This window comes from Portunus trituberculatus, chromosome 48 (assembly GCF_017591435.1).
Source record: "Portunus trituberculatus isolate SZX2019 chromosome 48, ASM1759143v1, whole genome shotgun sequence".
NCBI lineage: Eukaryota > Metazoa > Arthropoda > Malacostraca > Decapoda > Portunidae > Portunus > Portunus trituberculatus.
Genome location: NC_059302.1, coordinates 25289919 through 25309128, shown reverse-complemented (window position 1 = coordinate 25309128; position 19210 = coordinate 25289919). Strand labels below are relative to the sequence as shown.

Genomic DNA, 19210 nt, shown 5'->3' with positions numbered 1-19210 from the left:
CACAGACACACACACTCTGGCAGCCCCGAAAGACCTACTATTTCACTTTTATGTGTAACCGAAAATAGTACAGGACATTTTCCATTATCAATTTTCTGTATGTATATATGTAAGTGCCTGGAGGAAGAAGAAGAAGAGGAGGAGGAGGAGGAGGAGGAGGAGGAGGAGGAGGAGGAGGAGGAGGAGGAAGGATAGGAAAGTGAAAAGCAAAAGAGAGAGAGAGAGAGAGAGAGAGAGAGAGAGAGTGGTCGTAGTGGGTCGTGCGTAAAGGAACCAGGAATATGCATTTGCTTGCCAGAGAGAGGAATGAGAAGAGTACATTTTTGTCAAGAGAGAGAGAGAGAGAGAGAGAGAGAGAGAGAGAGAGAGAGAGAGAGAGAGAGAGTGTGTGTGTGAGTGTGAAAATATATGTATGTATGTATGTATATATGTGGCGGTGAAGCAGTTATGAGAAGAAGGAAGGGGAGAGAGAGTGAAAAGGAAGCATAAGAGGAGAGGGCGAAGAGAATTAAAAAAAAAAAACATGGAGAGGATAATAGAAAACGGAATAAGAGAGGAAGAAAAATGACGAAAGTGGGGAATGGCAACAAATGTGAAGGAAGGGCAAAGGGAAGCAGGGAGAACATAAGGAGAAAGAGTAACAAGGAAAGGATGAAAAAATAAATAGTGAAAGGAAGGTGACTAGAAACAAGAGAGGACAAGAAGGGAATGGAGAAAGAGGAGGAGGAGGAGGAGGAGGAGGAAGAAGAAGACAGAGAAGAAGAAAATGACTAAAGGCAGAAGAGGAGGAAGATCAGAGTGAATGAGAAATAGAAGAGGTAGAAGGACAAAGCAGTAAGGAGGAGGAGGAAGAGGAGGAGGAGGAGGAGAGGAGGAGGAAGAGGAGGAGGAGGAGGAGGAGGAGGAAGAAGAGGAAGGTCACAGGGGAACACAGGAATACTGGCTTTAACGTGTAACACAATAGCGTCTTTGTTTATAACGGGATTACTTATCTAAGACCTTAAAACGTAATTTGCAGGTAGTGTGAGACTATTGCACCAGTGATGTGAAGGTGCTGCTGCTGTTGTTCCTCCTCCTCCTCCTCCTCCTCCTCCTCCTCCTCCTCTCTTCGCTCACCTTCCACACAATGCAGGCAAAACAGGAATTGAGAATACTCGTAATATTATGTACACTGAAAAGAACATGTGTTGGAGTTCACTATGGAAAAGAAAGTCCTGACATGTTGTATTTGAGACTATTTTATACCAGTTTTCTCTCTCTCTCTCTCTCTCTCTCTCTCTCTCTCTCTCTCTCTCTCATCAGTTATGTAGTTAGTTAGCAGGTCAATTGTCTGATTACGTGGTCAATTTCTTGGTTAGCTAGTTAGTTACGTCGTTAGCTGGTTAGTTGGAAGGCACACAGAAGGATGAAGTACGGAACACGGTATTATATGTTGTGGGAAAGGAACACAAAGGTTATGTTTTTATCGACGACCAGGAATTGTTTCATGACTATAAAGAGTGTATCACAATTTTTATTTCTCGGTGCTTCATGTAAGAGGTTTGTGAGAGGATACGTGGAGAAAATCGCAACACAACTACTGGAAAGAAGAAAAATATGTTTGCTACAGAAGGGAAAGTTTCTGTGTTACAATGTAATGGTGTATACTGACCAATATTACTTATCAATTATAAAGGAAATATGTAAAGAAAAAGGTAACATGATATTTACTGTAAAGCAAAAGGAGACATTTACATATAAGGAGCATTCCAGAACAGCAAATCTTCTAACCACATTTCCTTCAATCCGTTTGAGGACCGGCACCTCAGTGGGCTTTTTTTTTTAACCCTTCAGTACTGTGTCGCATTCTTACCATGAGTTTTCGATATGATTAGACCATTTTATCAACATTAGGAAGGATCTATGTAGGTTAGAAAATTTGTGGCTAGAGTCTTCACAATTTAAATCCCCTTACATAAGTTTCTGAAGCTGTAAAAAAATCACCATATAGTAAGCAGAATGAATATGAAGACGTGCCATGGTATTGAAGGGGTTAATCATAGTTTTTGTTGTCCAGTCCCCGGGTTTCTCTCTTATATAAGAAAAAATCCATCCATTTCCTCTGTCTTATTCACTTACTGGAGACTATTAAGCATTCATCTCTTATCAGTTGCCAGCAAATCTATCCACGACATTTCTCCCTCGTAACTGATTTTGTTGCTGGTAAGTCAGGAAAGTTGTCCACTGATATGAGGAGACAATCAGCGTGGCGGGGATCAAATAACCCACCAGCCAACTTGCTCCTTAAACCAGAAACATGTGTAGCCTTGACATATTTGTGTGGGTGGCTTGTGAATGGACTGATCTCTGCCACTAATGCTACGACACCCAACACAATTGACTCTAAGAGCACGGTTTTAGATGACGCCTTTGCTGCACCGTTGCTATCTATATCGTCTGAGTTCATGGCGTTGCTTTACTTCTTGCATCATAGCACTTTGGTTCTTCCACCTACAAATCCTTTTTTTAATGTAAGAGGAGAAAACTGCCCAAGAGCAACAAGAACGACTGAACAAGAAGGATAACTGAGATGTACCTGTTAGTTCGAGATTCTATTCGGGGTGAATTAAAAACACAAAATCTTTAGTGTTATTTTTCAAAATTTGTCATAGCAAGTCTTTCTATTATCCGTTAATGTAATAGTCTTCCTTTTTATACTTCAGAGACAAACATGGATCCGCTTATGCTGTTCTATAGTTTATCCTCTTTGCAATGTGGGTAAAGAAGAAGACTAGGAACAGGAGGACTTTGTTTGTGACAAGATACATTATCTTATGTCAAGTAGGAAATGGGAAATAATATAAAGGCGGAGGAGGATCGAAATAACAAAGATAAGAGCTTCAACGAACGGAATGAATATGAAAAGAAAAACCTATCAGAACAAGTTAGTGAAAGAAGAAGGAGGTGGAGGACAATATTGCCAGCAGAGGACGAGATAAACATGTGATGAAGAAAGACTAACAGCAATGGAAAAAAAGAGAATGTAGGAGCGGTGCAGGAGAAATAAGAGGAAAGAAAAAACGTGTTTGGTGTTGGAGTGAGGGAGAAATGTTTGTTGTGGAGTGACCAATCTGCTTCCATCCACTCATAGAGAAAGAGAGAGGGAAGGGCGACGGGATCAAGGAGGGGAGTACTGGGGACTGGGATGAAAATTGCTGCAGTATAAAGCCATAAAAAAATAAGTCCCTGAAAAAAAAAAACTGCAAACTGTCCGTGAATTTTATTATTCCTATCGATATTTTTTTGCCAGGCAGACAATAAAAGTATTGGCTCGGTTAATTTGCATTTTGCAGTGCTGCTAATCCACTCCCGTTTCGAATTAGGTGGAATAATTGACTGATGAAAAAAGTTATTCTTTGTGATATGCTATATATAGAATGCTATTTTGATACAGACTCAAAATATATTTAGTTCAGGAAATCATAATGGTAAAGAAATACACAGGACAGGGAAGGAAAATTACATGAGTCTGCCCTCCAGTTGAAGAGAAAATGGTAAGTTGTTCTTATGGAAATGGAGGCGCCGGGGCAGAAGAGAGAAAAAAATAATATACATTAAAACCGAATCGTGGAATTTTTGCAGGAGCGGGAGGCGGAAAAAAGGAAAAAAAAAAAAATAATGGTCCTGCCGCGAATAGGGAAAATATTGCCTGGATTAGAACGCGGAATATTTTAATGAGAAAGAAATTAGGTGAAGAAATTGAACCTCAGATAACGAATACGAGAATTGGATGGAAGAAAGTGCTACGCTATGTCTGTTCTCTTGTCACACACACACACACACACACACACACACACACACACACACACACACACACACACACACACACACACACACACACACAAGGGACTCTTACACAAAGCTTCTCATTTTCTTTTGCAATTTTGTCTTTTTACTTCGATTTTCTTCTTTTTTTCTTCTTTCGGCGACGAGTTGTTATTAAGAGGGAATTTGTGAGTTTCTTTAAAATTAATTTCTTCTCAAATGACTCAGATTTACCTATGAAAGAAAAATTACTTGTGTTTTCTATTATTCTTTGTTTTATGTATATTTTTGCTTTTATTTCCCCGTCTATCTTATTTTTCTCTTCTCTATTAATTTCTTTAGTTTATCTTTGTGTCTCTTCATTAACATTTTTTTTTTTTTTTGCTTTGTGTGTTTTTCAATGTTTTTCATTCTTTGTTGTTTCATTCTTCTATTTCACATTTCTTTTTATTCTTTTGACCTAATTCTGTAATTGCTATTCCTTCCATGCGTTGTTGTTGTTTTTTTTCTTTCTTTTTTTCTTTTTTAGCTTAATTACTCTTCATGGCTTTCCCCTTTTCTCCTCGTGTATCCTTTAATTCTTACTGCTACATTTTAATTTTGGGTTTCTCCTTGTCCTCCTTCCTGAAATTTCCTTTCTTTTCCATTTATTCCTTCATTTTACCAATTATCTCTTTTTCCATTCTTATTGAGTTGCGTCTTTCCTCCCTTCCTGTGTTTTTTTTTTATTTCCCTTTTTATTTTCTCCCTGTCATCTCTTTTTCATTGAAGGATTAATTCAATTGGAAGTTATCATCTCATTATTTTTTCTTCCCTGAGAGTATTTTAATTTCTTTCACTCATTTTTGCTTTATCCTTCGTTGCATCCTTCCCTCCTTTTCTCATCTCTAATGTCTCTTTTTTTTTAAGTTCGTAAAGCTTTTCTCTTATCTTTTTTTCCATTTTCTCTGTGTCGTCCTTTGCTTTTGTTTCAGATAATTGCATAACCATTTTGTACAGTTTTTTTTTCTCTATTCCTCCCTTCCCTTCTTCGTTAATTGAATCTGTTAGTCTTTTTTTTTTCTATCTCTCTTTCCTCACCGGTTTCCCTCCTTCTCCTCTTCCCCTTCCTCCTCCTCCTCCTCCTCCTCCTCCTCCTCCTCCTCCTCCTCCTCCGCCTCCTCTTCCGCGTCCTCCTCCTTTTCCACACCATTCAATCGGTCGTGTATGGCTCACCTCTTGTCTTTCTCTTTCTCTCTTCTCCTTTTTCTCTTTCCAACCTTTCCATCCTCCCCCTCTTTGTGTTCTCGAGCGTGAAATCTAATTGTCACGAAGGGCAAAGTGACGGAGGCTGTAAATGCAATATGGAAAGCCACCAAGTAGTAATTAAATTAGTAAAAAACACTGTATTTGCTTATTTTTATCAGTGAATATTCCTCCGAGTAATTTCCTGCGTAGTAATCTTTGCTGAGGTAATGTTAGGTTAGGTTAGATTAAGTTAGGTAAGGTTAGGTTAAGGAAGTTTAACGAAAGGACATTATTTTGAATTTTTATTTATTGTAGAGGAATGTTCTGAAGTGAAAATTATTTAATAGGCAAAAAGTCACCTTTTCCATACACCCATCTATCCATCCATCCATTTAACCATCGAGGGGAAGGTTTAAAGGAGAATGTAAGAAAGGAAGAAAGGAAGGAAGGAAGGAAGGAAGGAATCATCATCTACCTAAGCGTACACAAAAACAACTTTCAGCTTCAGTACACCGGTTGAAGAAGTTGAAGAAGAGAAGAGCTGAGAGGAACATCAGACAGCACCACTATTCAAAACTTGTACGTGGGATTCAATAGTGTAAGTTTAGATTCAATACGTCGTTTGTTTGCAGAAGATGAGGAGCTTCGAGTGGGTTGGACTGCGTGTGTGTGTGTGTGTGTGTGTGTGTGTGTGTTTTGGTTCGTCTGATAATTGGAAGGAACGGGACAATACAGCTTCAGTAAGTCTATCGAACCGTCTCCCGCACTCGCTGTTAAACATCTCCGCGGCGCTCCACTGTATTACTTGCCTCATTACGAATTCCCGCAGAAGTGGTGATGCGAGACGACGACTTTCTGCTACGGACAGTAAGAGTACATACACACACACACACACACACACACACACACACACACACTACTTCTATTGTGTACTTCTATTATTTCTCCTACTACTACTAGTACTACTACTACTAAAAAGGTGAAGAAAAGGTATAAGAGTGAATAATTAGATAGAAGGATGAATAAATTAAAAGAGGCCTTACATCTCTCTCTCTCTCTCTCTCTCTCTCTCTCTCTCTCTCTCTCTCTCTCTCTCTCTCTCTCTCTCTCTCTCTCTCTCTCTCTCTCTCTCTCTCTCTCTCTCTCTCTCTCTCTCTCTCTCTCTCTCTCTCTCTCTCTCTCTCTCTCTCTCTCTCTCTCTCATCTCTCGTCTCACAGAAACACTTAGGAAGAAGCATTGTACACATATATAGACGCTACAATATTAATTCGGCTCAGCCACCCTCTGCGATACACACCGTAGCTCCATGCAAACAAACACTCGCCTCTCGTCAGGGTACAAACAGCTGCCTGGCTAACGTTTCTCGCAGCGTGAAGGAAATGAAGGAAGTTTGTTCTTCTTTGGTGGCAAGAGTCAGAAAACTTGTTAATCATAATGCACTTTTCCAGCATCGTTAGTGGAAGTTGTTTTGTTGTAGGGCAAACTTTCACTGCCTGGAAGACGGGAATAACCCTTCCTTTCCACCAGACAGCTGCAGTGTTGGGGGTTGGGTGGGGGTAAAGTTCAGGGAAATAAGGTAATAACACGAAGTCAAGGTAACAAGTCTAGAAAAAATACCGAACTAATAGGAGAAGCAAAGTAAATATTAGAAAATCGAGGGACAGGATACATACAGCAGCTGCACTATGAAGGAGTGAAGAAGGGAAAGGAAAGCAGCACCAAAGTCTAGAGAAAACAAGGAATTAATAGGAGAAGCAATGTAGATAGTAGAAGATCGAGGGAAGGAGGGAAAGTAGAGCAGTACTGAAGCAAGACTAGAGAAAACACGGAATTAATAAAAAGAAAAACAATATAAATAATAGAAGATGAAAGGACGGTACCAGTTGCAGCATGAAGAGTAAAGAAGGGAAAGAGCAAGAGTACCAGGGAAGAGTATGTGAGAGGGAAGCAAGAAGCGAAGGGAGTGTGTGTGGTAAAGGTGACCAGCCTGAGTGAGGGAGGTAGTGCTGTAAAGGAGCTTAGCGTCAAAGAACATAATGGACGCGTAATGATGGAAATTTAATTGTGAACGAGGTAATTCCAGCGCCGGCCTAAGATATTATTGCGCGACATTAGATTAACTTTGGGAAAAAAAAATTGTGTGATGTGTTTTTCCTTTTCTCCATCGAGGTGTAAAGTTGCGAGAGGAAATAATGTCATTGTATAAAGTGTTACAGTTTTCTTTACTTGTTACAGCTCTCTCTCTCTCTCTCTCTCTCTCTCTCTCTCTCTCTCTCTCTCTCTGGTAATCGTAATCATTGTCTTTATTAGTGTTTTGTTGTTACTCTTCTATTTTCTTTTTGTTTTTCTTTCATGTTTTCGTTTGTTGTTGTTGTTGTTGTTGTTGTTGTTGTTGTTGTTGTTGTTGTTGTTGTTGTTGTTGTGTTCTTCCTTCTTTTCCTCTATATTTTTTTTCTTTTCCTCTTCTTCCTCCTCTTCCTCCTCCTCCTCCTCTTACTCTTCCTCCTCGTCTTCCTTCTCCTCCTCCTCCTCCTCCTCCTCCTCCTCCTCCTCCTCCTCCTCCTCCTCCTCCTCCTCCTCCTCCTCCTCCTCCTCCTCCTCCTCCTCCTCCTCCTCCTCCTCCTCCTCCTCCTCCTCCTCCTCCTCCTCCTCCTCTTCTTCCTCCTCCTCCTCCTCCTCCTTCTCCTTTTCAGTGGATCAAATATTTATCTTGAAATAATTTGTTTGTATATCTTAAAGTTTTAAATTACGTTGAAATTTCTTTTTTCATGAATATTTTGCCCTCCTCCTCCTCCTCCTCCTCCTCCTCCTACTCTTCCTCCTCGTCTTCCTTCTCTTCCTCCTCCTCCTCCTCTTCCTTCTCCCCTCCATTTTCTGAATTCAAGTCACCAATATCAAATATGCAACGAGAGAGAGAGAGAGAGAGAGAGAGAGAGAGAGAGAGAGAGAGAGAGAGAGAGAGAACTATTATAGATAAACTTGGCACGAACAAGTTTCAATCTCTTTTCTTTCCCTTTTCCTCATCTCACTCCTTCCTCCTCCTCTTCTCCCTCCTTCCCCTTTCTCCCCCATCCTCCTCCGCCTCTTCCCATTTCCTTCTCCTCTTTCTCCTCTCCTTCCTCACCCCATCCCTTCCTAGTAGTAGAAGTAGTAGTCGTGTTCCTAAAGTTTTTAACAAGCGAAACATTTTGTCAGACTGAACAACCAATTCGTCTCTTACAACGATTTACGCGTACAGTCTTCCTCAGGCACACTCTCTCCTCCTCCTCCTTCCTCCTCCTCCTCCTCCTCCTCCTCCTCCTCCTCCTCCTTTTCTTGCCTTTCTTTATTGCCTTGCTCCCTCTAACGGTCTAACCTCTCTCTTCTTCTTCCTATGATTTCTTTTCTCTTCTACTCCTTCATAACTACTTTTCCTTTGACCACTTTCTATTCCCATTTCATTTATTCATCAGATAAAAGATCAGAATAGTAGTAGTAGTAGTAGTAGTAGTAGTAGTAGTAGTAGTAGTAGTTGTTGTTGTTGTTAAAGTTTTGGCATTGGTGGTTGCGGTTTTGGTGGCGCTGGTAATATTTTCAACACTTTGTCAAGAGTATTTTGTGTGGAAATATACCCGCGTGATGTATATGTTTACCCTCATGGGCGCTGGCATGACAAACACGCCGCACAGTTTTGAAAGGTATATGAAAGGCGAGGAAGGAGAGAGAGAGAGAGAGAGAGAAAGGGAGGAAGGGAAAACCAGTGAAGCAGGAAGAGAAATGGTCATGTAACAACGAAATGGAGAGAGGGAGGTAGAGAGAAGGAGAACGAGTGGGAGGAGGAGGAAGAGGAGAGGGAAGTAAAGGAAGGAGAGAGGAGCGAGGGGAAGGAGGGTAGGAAGAGAGGTGCAGAAATAGAGAGAGAGATCCGCGGACATGGAAAATGAGGGTGGGAGGAAGTAATACCCATAAAAGGAGAAAGGAGAGAGGAAACTGTTTCGACAAGTAGGAAGGGAAAGAGAGTCCCAGTTTAGATAATGGAAAAAAAATCTTTATCTATCTTCCTATTTCCTTTCCTATCTTTCTCTCCTCTTTTACTCTTTCTCTCTCGCTTTGGATCTCTTGTCTCTCGCATCCTTGCATTGTCCTTGATTTGTTCTTCGCCTCCTGAACCTTTATTAAAAAGGCGTTAGACGTTTGGAGAGGAAAGTGCAAGATAGCATAGTCAGTCCTTGGAAATTTGAAAGAAAACGTAATGATGAATGGTAAATAGAAAGGGAAGGTATGAACAACTCTATGATGTTTAGAGGAACGATAATTATTGAAATAGAGAAAATATGATTACGAACCTGTTGATGTAAAGAAAATGAGACAGAAGCTATTACTACTAATACTAATACTACTTTTGCTACTACTACTACTACTACTACTACTACTACTACTACTACTACTATTACTATCACTACTACTTCTACTACTACTACTACTACTACTACTACAGAAGAGAAACGTTACCACTTTAGAGCGACTGAATTTAATGTCACATAAGCAAATTTAACTTTATTTTACTTGATTGATATTTATATAGCTTAGGTCATTCGTGTGTGTGTGTGTGTGTGTGTGTGTGTTGTGTGTCGAAAAGCGCATTGGAAGGACGTGCAAAATTTATTGTCTTTATTTCTTATTTTTTTCGCGTCCTTTTGGGAATTGCTGCGTGTTTTTATTTTTGTTTCTCTCTCTCTCTCTCTCTCTCTCTCTCTCTCTCTCTCTCTCTCTCTCTCTTCACGTTCCCTTTATTTTTCATCCTTTTTTTCCATTTTTTTGCCATTTTTCAATATGTGTTGACTTTTTCCCCTGGGTTGGCACTCCAGGGAAAAGGAATTTTGACTCTCTCTCTCTCTCTCTCTCTCTCTCTCTCTCTCTCTCTCTCTCTCTCTCTCTCTCTCTCTCTCTCTCTCTCTCTCTCTAGAAAATATTCACACATTTTTATTTATTGCTTTCGTTTTGTAATTTTAGAAACCATATTTTCAAGTCACCGTTGAATTGACAAATATAGCCACTTTGTTACATTTCACACTAACACACACACACACACACACACACACACACACACACACACACACACACACACACACACACACACACACACACACACACACACAGAACCGGTAGCTCAGTGGTTAGAGCGCTGGCTTCACAAGCCAGAGGACCGGGGTTCGATTCCCCGGCCGGGTGGAGATATTTGGGTGTCTCTCCTTTCACGTGTAGCCCCTGTTCACCTAGCAGTGAGTAGGTACGGGATGTAAATCGAGGAATTGTGACCTTGTTGTCCCGGTGTGTGGTGTGTGCCTGGTCTCAGGCCTATCCGAAGATCGGAAATAATGAGCTCTGAGCTCGTTCCATAGGGTAACGTCTGGCTGTCTCGTCAGAGACTGCAGCAGATCAAATAGTGAAACACACACACACACACACACACACACACACACGTCTGATCCATCGTCCACCATTCTTCATGACAATCAATGATCAATAAAATACGACTATTCTAAAAATCTAAAATGCTTAAACAAAACAAAAATGAAATACAAAGAAAATATAATAATAATGCAAGACAACCAAAAACGTATTAAAAAAAAATTACGTCACAGCACACACACACACACACACACACACACACACACGTCTGATCCATCGTCCACCATTCTTCATGACATTTTTCGAGAGCTGCATACTAATCTTTCCTCTCCTCCTCCTCCTCCTCCTCCTCCTTCTCCTCCTCCTCCTCCTGGAAGATGTCTTACCTTAACAAGGCTGCCACGTTATCTATCATGATCCATAAATTGTTCGTTCCTCTCCCAGTGCCTTCAATCTGGGAAGTGGAGGCATTTTGGCACTCCCGAGGCAGGTACTGAGGGGCAGAAGGAAACTGAAGAAAGAAAAACGGTGACGGAAAAGGAAAGAAGAAAGTACGTGAAAGGAAAGGAAAGTAAGGGAGAAAGGAAGGTTGACAGAGGCAGATAGGTAAGGAATACATGAAAAGGGAAAAGGGAGAAGTAAGAAATAATGAAAGATATCGAGTGAAAGAAAGCGAGAAGAGATAGACACAGGGAAAAGACAAGTCGACAAGAAGAGGACGACAAGGAAGATAAAAGCAAAGGAGATTACATGAGCGACTCGCAGACACTGAAATAACAATAGGAGGAGGAAGAGACGCCAAGGAAAAGTGCAATCAGAAACAAGCAAATATATTCAGAGATATGACAGCAGCAACCAAGAGAGAGAGAGAGAGAGAGAGAGAGAGGCTGTGATACGGAAAGTCAAAAGATTATTGTGAAAGCAAAATGATATCATGTTACCCAGAGAGAGAGAGAGAGAGAGAGAGAGAGAGACAGACAGACAGACAGACAGACAGACAGAGATGATTCTGTATGTAAAAGTGAAATGGAGTTATTAGAGCAGGAATGACGTGGACGAAAGAAGCTCTGAGTGGTCGTCCAGAATGCAAAGGATCGAGTGAGACCATCAGAACCGACTGGCGGGACCATTAACAGGATTTTCAGGCGTGAGGGATCCAGCGATACTTTTCCGATACTTTGCCTCGCTCGTCAGGGATAATTTGGCGATACTTCCTTAATTGCTTTGGGATAATTCGGTGATTAGTGATGCAAGTTGGCAAAACCGAAATTGATTGAAAAGCCATACTGGATCCAATTTTGAGTTTTCTTTTTCTCGTCTTCGTTTTTTTTTTTTTCGTGTGTGTGTGTGTTTTTATGGGTTGTTTCGAATGTCTCTCTTTCTCTCTCTTTCGAATTCTCTCTCTCTCTCTCTCTCTCTCTCTCTCTCTCTCTCTCTCTCTCTCTCTCTCTCTCTCTCTCTCTCTCTCTCTCTTTTTATGTTGGTGATAAGCTTTTTTCTTTGCCATTTCTTGATTTCTTTTCGCTTTTATGGTGAAAGCAACGAGAATTTTTGTTTTATGTGTTTGTTTTTATGACGTTGCGTAGCAGCCTTACGTAAATACACACACACACACACACACACACACACACACACACACACACACACACATGATGACCGTTTGTATGTGTGTGTGTGTGTGTGTGTGTGTGTGTGTGTGTGTGTGTCCGGGTTCAGAGCTTCTTAAACTTCAGGCGCAAACTTCACCTAACTTGCGCCATTATCAAAACCTTCTCTGGGAAGCTTCTGAAACTTGCCCCCCCTGCCAGCCCCGCGTTCTCCTTTTTTCCCTCTTTTTCCAACACTGCTTCCCTTCCCTTGCTTCATGTCCCTCCTCTTTTCCCTTCCTCCTTTCCTTCTTTTTGCTCTCTACTACTCTCCTATGCCAAGAGAAACGAAGAATGGAAAAAAGTAATGTTGGAAAGGTATCCAACATTGATTTCCTTCCCTTGTTTCATATCCTACTTTTTCTATCCTCATTTCCTTCTTTTTCCTCTTTACTACTCTTTTTCATGCCAAGAGAAACGAAGAGTGGAAAAAAAACCCTTCTGATGTACCTTTTCCAACACTGTTTCCCTTCTCTTGCTTCATATCCCTCCTCTTTTCCCTTATTTTTTCCATCTTTCTCTCTCTACTACTCTCTTTTTCATATTAAGAAAATCGAAGGGTGGAAAATAAAAAGTCTTCAGATGTACCTTTTCCAACACTACTCTCCTTCCCTTGCTTCAGAACCCTCCTCTTTTTCCCATCTTCCTTTCCATCTTTCCCCTCTCCACTAGCCTTTTCATATTAAGAGAATCGAACACTGGAAAAAAAAAGTCTTCAGATGTACCTTTTCCAACACTGCTCTCCTTCCCTTGCTTCAGACCACTCCTCTTTTTCCCATCTTCCTTTCCATCTTTCCCCTCTCCACTAGTCTTTTCATATTAAGAGAATCGAAGGGTGGAAAAAAAAAGTCCTTCTGATGTATCAAGTTAATAGGATCGTACAAAATTAAAAGCTTATTTATCTTTTTATTCTTTCAAGCTATCTTATTTTCCTCTCCTTTCTCCACGTTCTTTATATTCCTTTATTTTCTTTTCCCTGTTATCCTTCTCCTTTCATACTAGTTTCTTTTCTTTAGTCTTTCGTCTCCAAACGTGATTAGTGCAGGAGGAAGAGGAGGAGGAATAAGAGGAGAAGTAGCAAGAAGATGGTAAGAAGAGGACGATTAAGTACAATAACAGGAGTATGGAGAAGACCCATCGCTTCTGATAAAGGAGGAAGAGCAGGAGAAGAAGAAAGAGGAGAAGGAGGAGGAGGGGGAGGAGGAGAAGGAGAATGAGGAGGAATAAAAGGTAGAGGAAGAGGAGGAGGACAAAAAAAAACCGTATAAAAAATAAAATAAGTATGAAAGTAAAAGGAGAGCTGCAGGAAATGAAAGAGAGAGAGAGAGAGAGAGAGAGAGAGAGAGAGAGAGAGAGAGAGAGAGAGAGAGAGAGAGAGAGAGAGAGAGAGAGAGAGAGAGAGAGAGAGAGAGAGAGAGAGAGAGAGAGAGAGAGAATATCAAGTATGTTAAAGTGAAATGGATTTATCAGAGACGGAATGACATGAAAGAAACAAACTTTGTAAAAAAAGGAAAAAAAGCAAAGGAAGCAAACAGACCAATAGCAACACCAGTAGACCAGACAGACAGACAGACAAACAGAGAGACAGACACACAGACAGACAGAAAGACTGAGAGAGAGACAGACAGACAGACAGGTAGACAGACAGGCACGCAGACTGTTAGCTAACACATAAATGAAATAAAGATTGAAAAACAACAACAGAACACACACACACTAATGACGGTAATAACAATGTCAATAATTATAAAGCCTTCACTTTCCTGTTCCGTTCCAATCACGTGTCATTTTAACTTTAGTGGCACGTTCAAGTCAAAATTACCCACCTGCATCACTTGCTAATTAAACTCGTACATGTTAACCCTCTTTCCCACTTCCCCTCTCCCCCACTTCCCCTCTCTCCACCTCCTCCTTCTCTTTTTCCCCACTTCCCCTCTCTCCTCTCTCAACTTCCCCTCTCTCCACTTCCTTTCTCCATCTCCACCTCCTTCTTCTTCCCCATTTCCCTCTCTCTCCTCTCCCCACTTCCCCTTTCCCACTCTTCTCACCATCTCCACTTCCTCTCTTCCCCACTTCCCCTCTCTCCACTTCCTTCCTCCATCTCTACCTTCTCCCTCTTCCCACTTCCCCTCTCTCCACCTCCTCCCTCCATCTCCACTTCCCGCTCTTCCCCACTTCCCCTCCCTCAATCTCCATCTCCTTCCTCTTCCACACTTCCCCTCTCTCCTACTCCTCCCTCCCTCTCCACCATCCTCCGCCTCCCTCCAATCCGTCACACACACACGTGAATACATAAGCGGATTAAATACCAGTACGTAGATGCAGGTTTTCATTGCATCGTTTATAATTGCACACGAAAAAGAATATATATGAAAATGATAATAATTGAGCAATGTACCCAAACTTTAGCTACTTAAAATGGAAGCTTGGGGAGAGAGAGAGAGAGAGAGAGAGAGAGAGAGAGAGAGAGAGAGAGAGAGAGAGAGAGAGAGAGAGAGAGAGAGAGAGAGAGAGAGAGAGAGAGAGAGAGAGAGAGAGAGAGAGAGAGAGAGAGAGAGAGAGAGAGAGAGAATTAACATGTTCCTGATTCGAAATGGAGAGAAAAACTTTGCAAAAGAAAGGAAAAAAGCTTATTTCTTTTAGATCATTACAAAAAAAAATAGGAAAAAGAAAAAGAGAGTAAAAATAAATAAAAAAAATCTGCTTCAGAACACATTAAAATTTTACTATTTCATCTCTTAACGAAAAGAGAGAGAGAGAGAGAGAGAGAGAGAGAGAGAGAGAGAGAGAGAGAGAGAGAGAGAGAGAGAGAGAGAGAGAGAGAGAGAGAGAGAGAGAGAGAGAAACAGGAATAAAAAAAATGCAGATATAATAATCATTCATATTTTGAACGTTAAATAAAAACGCAAAAAAAAAAAAAAAATCGTCAGTTTTCGTACTATGTTCCGATGGAAAAGTACATGGCGATGAAGGTGATGCTGATGATGATGATGATGACGATGAGGAAGGTGAGGGTGAAGGCGCTGGACGGGAAAATAACTGATATAACCTAGGCAGCGTCGCTCACCTTTCTGCCTCACCTCTCTCACCTGGCTTGTTACGAAGGAGGCAAAGAAGGAAGAGGAAGAGGAGGAGTAGAAGATGGTGGTGGTGGTAGTAGTAGTGATGGTGGTGGTGGTGGTGGTCTTGAAATATATGTGAAGTTAACATTATTAGTGTTACATTCAAGAGAGAGAGAGAGAGAGAGAGAGAGAGAGAGAGAGAGAGAGAGAGAGAGAGAGAGAGAGAGAGAGAGAGAGAGAGAGAGAAAGAGGGTATAAAAGAAACTGATGAGAAAGAAATTTGCATTAGTTATAAAATGTAATCTTCAGTTTTATGATAAATTTGAAGATGAAGATAAAGAAGATGAAGGGAAGGAGGAGAAAAATGATGATGATGAGGAGGAGGAGGAAGAGGAGAAGCACGAGGAAAAGAAGGAGGAAGGGGAGGAATGGACGAAGAAGAAAACGGAAGGAAGATGAGATATTATGAGAAAATAGAAAATAAAAAGGGGGAAATGATATAGAAGAAGAATAAGAAGAAAGAAAAATAGAGAGGACAAAACAAATGAGAAAGGGATATAAGAAAAATATAGAAAAAAGAAGAGGTATGGAATGAATTGAAGAGAAAAAAAGAAAACAACCACGAAATAACAAACCAAAAATAAAGCAAAGAAATTAGGCGAAAGAGAGAAAGAGAGAAAAAAATAACAAAACGATAAAGAAAAACTCAAGGAAAAGGAAAGACAATATAGAAAGAAAAAATCAGAAAAGAAAGAAGATAAAAAAGACGAATGAAGAACCCACGCCGGCAAATCACGTCAGTCAGGCAAGAGATAAGCGCGTTCACTTACCTGGAGTCTCACACGTTAATTGCGTAGGGCACCTGAGCTGTGTTGTAGCTGCCTGGGCCTTAATGAGAGCCAGATCACGGCGCGGCTCCCAGAAGACTACATAGTGAGACTTCCTAGCTCCACCTACCTGTCTTCCTCCTCCTTCTCCTCCTCCTTCTCTTCCATCTCCTCTTCGTTTTCCAGTTTAATGGGTTTTTTTCACTTCTATTTGTTCTCTTTCTTCTTCTTTCCTTTTCGTTCCTTCTCCTCCTCCTCCTCTTCCTCCTCGTCCTCCTTCTCCTCCTCCTTCTCCTCCTCCTTCTCTTCCACCTCCTCTTCGTTTTCCGTTTTAATGTTTTTTTTTTCGCCTTACTTCTTCTTGTTCTCTTTTTCCTCCTTCCCCTCTCGTTCCTCTTCCATCTCCTCCTACTCCTCTTCCTCTTCCTCTTCCTCTTCCTCCTCCTCCTCCTCCTCCTCCTCCTCCTCCTCCCTTTTCGTTTTCCGTTTTAATGTTTCTCCACTTACTTCTCCTTGTTCTCTTTCTCCTCCTTCAACTCCGCCTCTCGTTCCTCTTCTTCTTCCTCCTCTTCCTCCTCCTCCTCCCTTCTTTTCTGTTCTATTTGTAATCCTCTTGTTATTGTTCTTTCCTCCTACGCTTCTATTTTCGTCTCTTCGCATTGTGTTTGTTCACTTAATTCTCCTCTTTCTATCCTTCTTGCTCCTCCTTGTCATCTCACTTCTCCTCCCCCTCCTCCTCCTTCTCCCTTTCCTCCTCCTCCTCCTCCTCCTCCTCCTCCTCCTTTTCCTCCTGTAAATAAAAGTCTTGTCAGCAAAATATATTCTTCAACTGTTTTTTTGAAGTGTCTTTTTGTTAGTTCATTGAGACTAATGTGACTTTAGTGTCTTTAAATCCTTCTCTCATTTCCTGGTATTCGTTATGCGTGGCTGTGTTTCCTTTATTCATTATCTATACGATGTTTTTTTATTGTGATTAGAATGTGTCGTTCTTTTTTTCCCTCCTTTTTTTTCGTAACTGACGTGTGTGTGTGTGTGTGTGTGTGTGTGTGTGTGTGTGTGTGTGTGTGTGTGTGTGTGTGTGTGTGTGTGTGTGTGTGTGTGTGTGTGTGTGTGTGTGTGTGTGTGTGTGTGTGTGTGTGTGAACTATGTATTGGTCATTACTGGACATGTTTTTTTTTCATATTTTATTTGCTTTTATTTCTGGAATTTCTACTTTTTTATGTATTTTTTTAATGAGGTTATATGCATATTTTAATGGCGGAATTTATTCAAACACACACACACACACACACACACACACACACACACACACACACACACACACTATTGGCATGTACATCAATTAGTCATCAATCCAGACAGGTATCCGGGCAGGTAACAAGCACAAACAAGCACTCAAACCTACATATCCCTCTCTCTCTCCCTCCCTCTCAGTCCCTCTCTCTCTCTCTCTTCCTCATCTTCGTACCTCACGCTGCAATGCTCTCCATCAGGTACGACCACACACTGCACGGCGACCAACACGAGCTGCTGCCATATTTCCAGGACCACACGAATGCTTCCAACATCACGGCGCAGCTCGGATCTACGGCTTACCTCAACTGTAGAGTGAACCGCCTCAGAGACAAAACGGTAAGAGATTCCTGCCTTGTGGTATCCCCTGTGTTGGTTTTAGAAGGGCTTATGAGATGGTGTGTCTTTTGGTGGTGTATGGTGTGTTTGTTGTGGGGTTGAGGGTTGGAGGTATAGTGTAGCCCTTTCTGTACTGGAACGCATTTTTACCATGAGTTTTTGGGGTGTGGTTACATGATTTTATTTGCATTACGGAGGGTCTATAAAGGTCAGAGGATTATTGGCTAAAGTCTTCACTGTTCTACTTCCCCACATAAGTTTCTGAAGCTGTATAAATTCACCAAATAATAAGCAAATTGAATATAGAAACGCGTCATGGTACTGAAGGGGTTAAAGGGTTGTCTGTGTGTGTGTGTGTGTGTGTGTGTGTGTGTGTGTGTGTGTGTGTGTGTGTGTGTGTGTGTGTAGGGGGGGGAAGAGATTACGTGTTTGTGTGTGTTTTGAAAGTTTGTGTTGTGTCTGGCAATGAAAGTGTGGTTTGATATGTTGTGTTGTGTTGTCTTGTGTGTGGGGTGGGTGTGACTGATTGGGGTGGTAAGGTGTGTGTGTGTGTGTGTGTGTGTGTGTGTGTGTGTGTGTGTGTGTGTGTGTGTGTGTGTGTGTGTGTGTGTGTGTGTGTGTGTGAGTGTGTGTTTTGTCACTGTCTTTTAATGGAAATTTTTGTGTAAGATTATTTATTCGTGTTTTTTCTTCTTTTTCCTTTTCTTTTTTACTTTGAAATTTTGTCTCTCTCTTTTTCTGTGTTGAGGTTTTTTCCCTTATTTTTGTGTTCATGTATTGCTTTTTCACTCTTTTCTGAATACTGGGAGTCTCTCTCTCTCTCTCTCTCTCTCTCTCTCTCTCTCTCTCTCTCTCTCTCTCTCTCTCTCTCTCTCTCTCTCTCTCTCTCTCTCTCTCTCTCTCTCTCTCTCTCTCTCTCTCTCTCTCTCTCTCTCTCTCTCTCTCTCTCTCATCATTTGCTTTCTCATTTCATTTCGTTTCATGTTCAGTGACTTTTTTTTATCATATCTTTATTTCTATTCTTTAACTCAGTATCTCATTCTCTCAAATTTGTTCTCTCTTTTATTTCATTCTTTTGCTTTTCACTATTTCGTACTTCATTTCAATTCTTTTCCTTTCTTTCCCTTCTTTTTTCAATTATTTATGTCTTGATTTCAATATTCTCTCATTCTCTTTTTGTTCATTATTTTTATTATTTTTTCTCCTTTCTTTCTTTCTTTTCTCTCCCTCCCTTCTTTATTTTCATGTCCTCTTTTTCTCCTCTTCCCTTCTTCAGTATTGATGTTTCGTCTTTAAGGAGATATTATTTTCCTCCTCACATCTTTTTTTTTTTTTTTTGATCAATCACTCTCCTTCCTGTTTGCCTCCTGTTGCCTCTCCCCTCTCTCCTCCCTCTCCCCTCCCTCGCTCTCCCCTCTCCCTTACCGAACCCTTCACCTTTCCCTAGTGCCTCTCCTCTCACTCTCCACCATCCTGTCCTCTCCACTCTCTTGTTAGCTTCCTCTCCTCTCCCTTCTCTCCCCCCTAATCTCTCGTCCGTCAATGATCCCTCTCTCTCTCCCTCTCTCTCTCCTCCTCTCCCTTTCCCATCCCTCCACCTCTCTCCCCTTCCCTTCAATC

At 41.1% G+C, this 19210-nt stretch overlaps 1 protein-coding gene across 7 annotated transcripts in view; it reads left to right on the top strand.

Moving 5' to 3' along the window:
- The window catches only part of LOC123498872 (titin homolog), a 321603-nt gene that overhangs the window by 265380 nt on the left and 37013 nt on the right, over positions 1-19210 (top strand). For all 7 annotated transcript variants that reach the window (XM_045246359.1, XM_045246358.1, XM_045246360.1 and 4 more), the window contains one exon: positions 17452-17590. In XM_045246359.1, coding sequence (XP_045102294.1) covers positions 17452-17590 — 139 coding nt within the window. The remainder of the gene's footprint in view (positions 1-17451; positions 17591-19210) is intronic.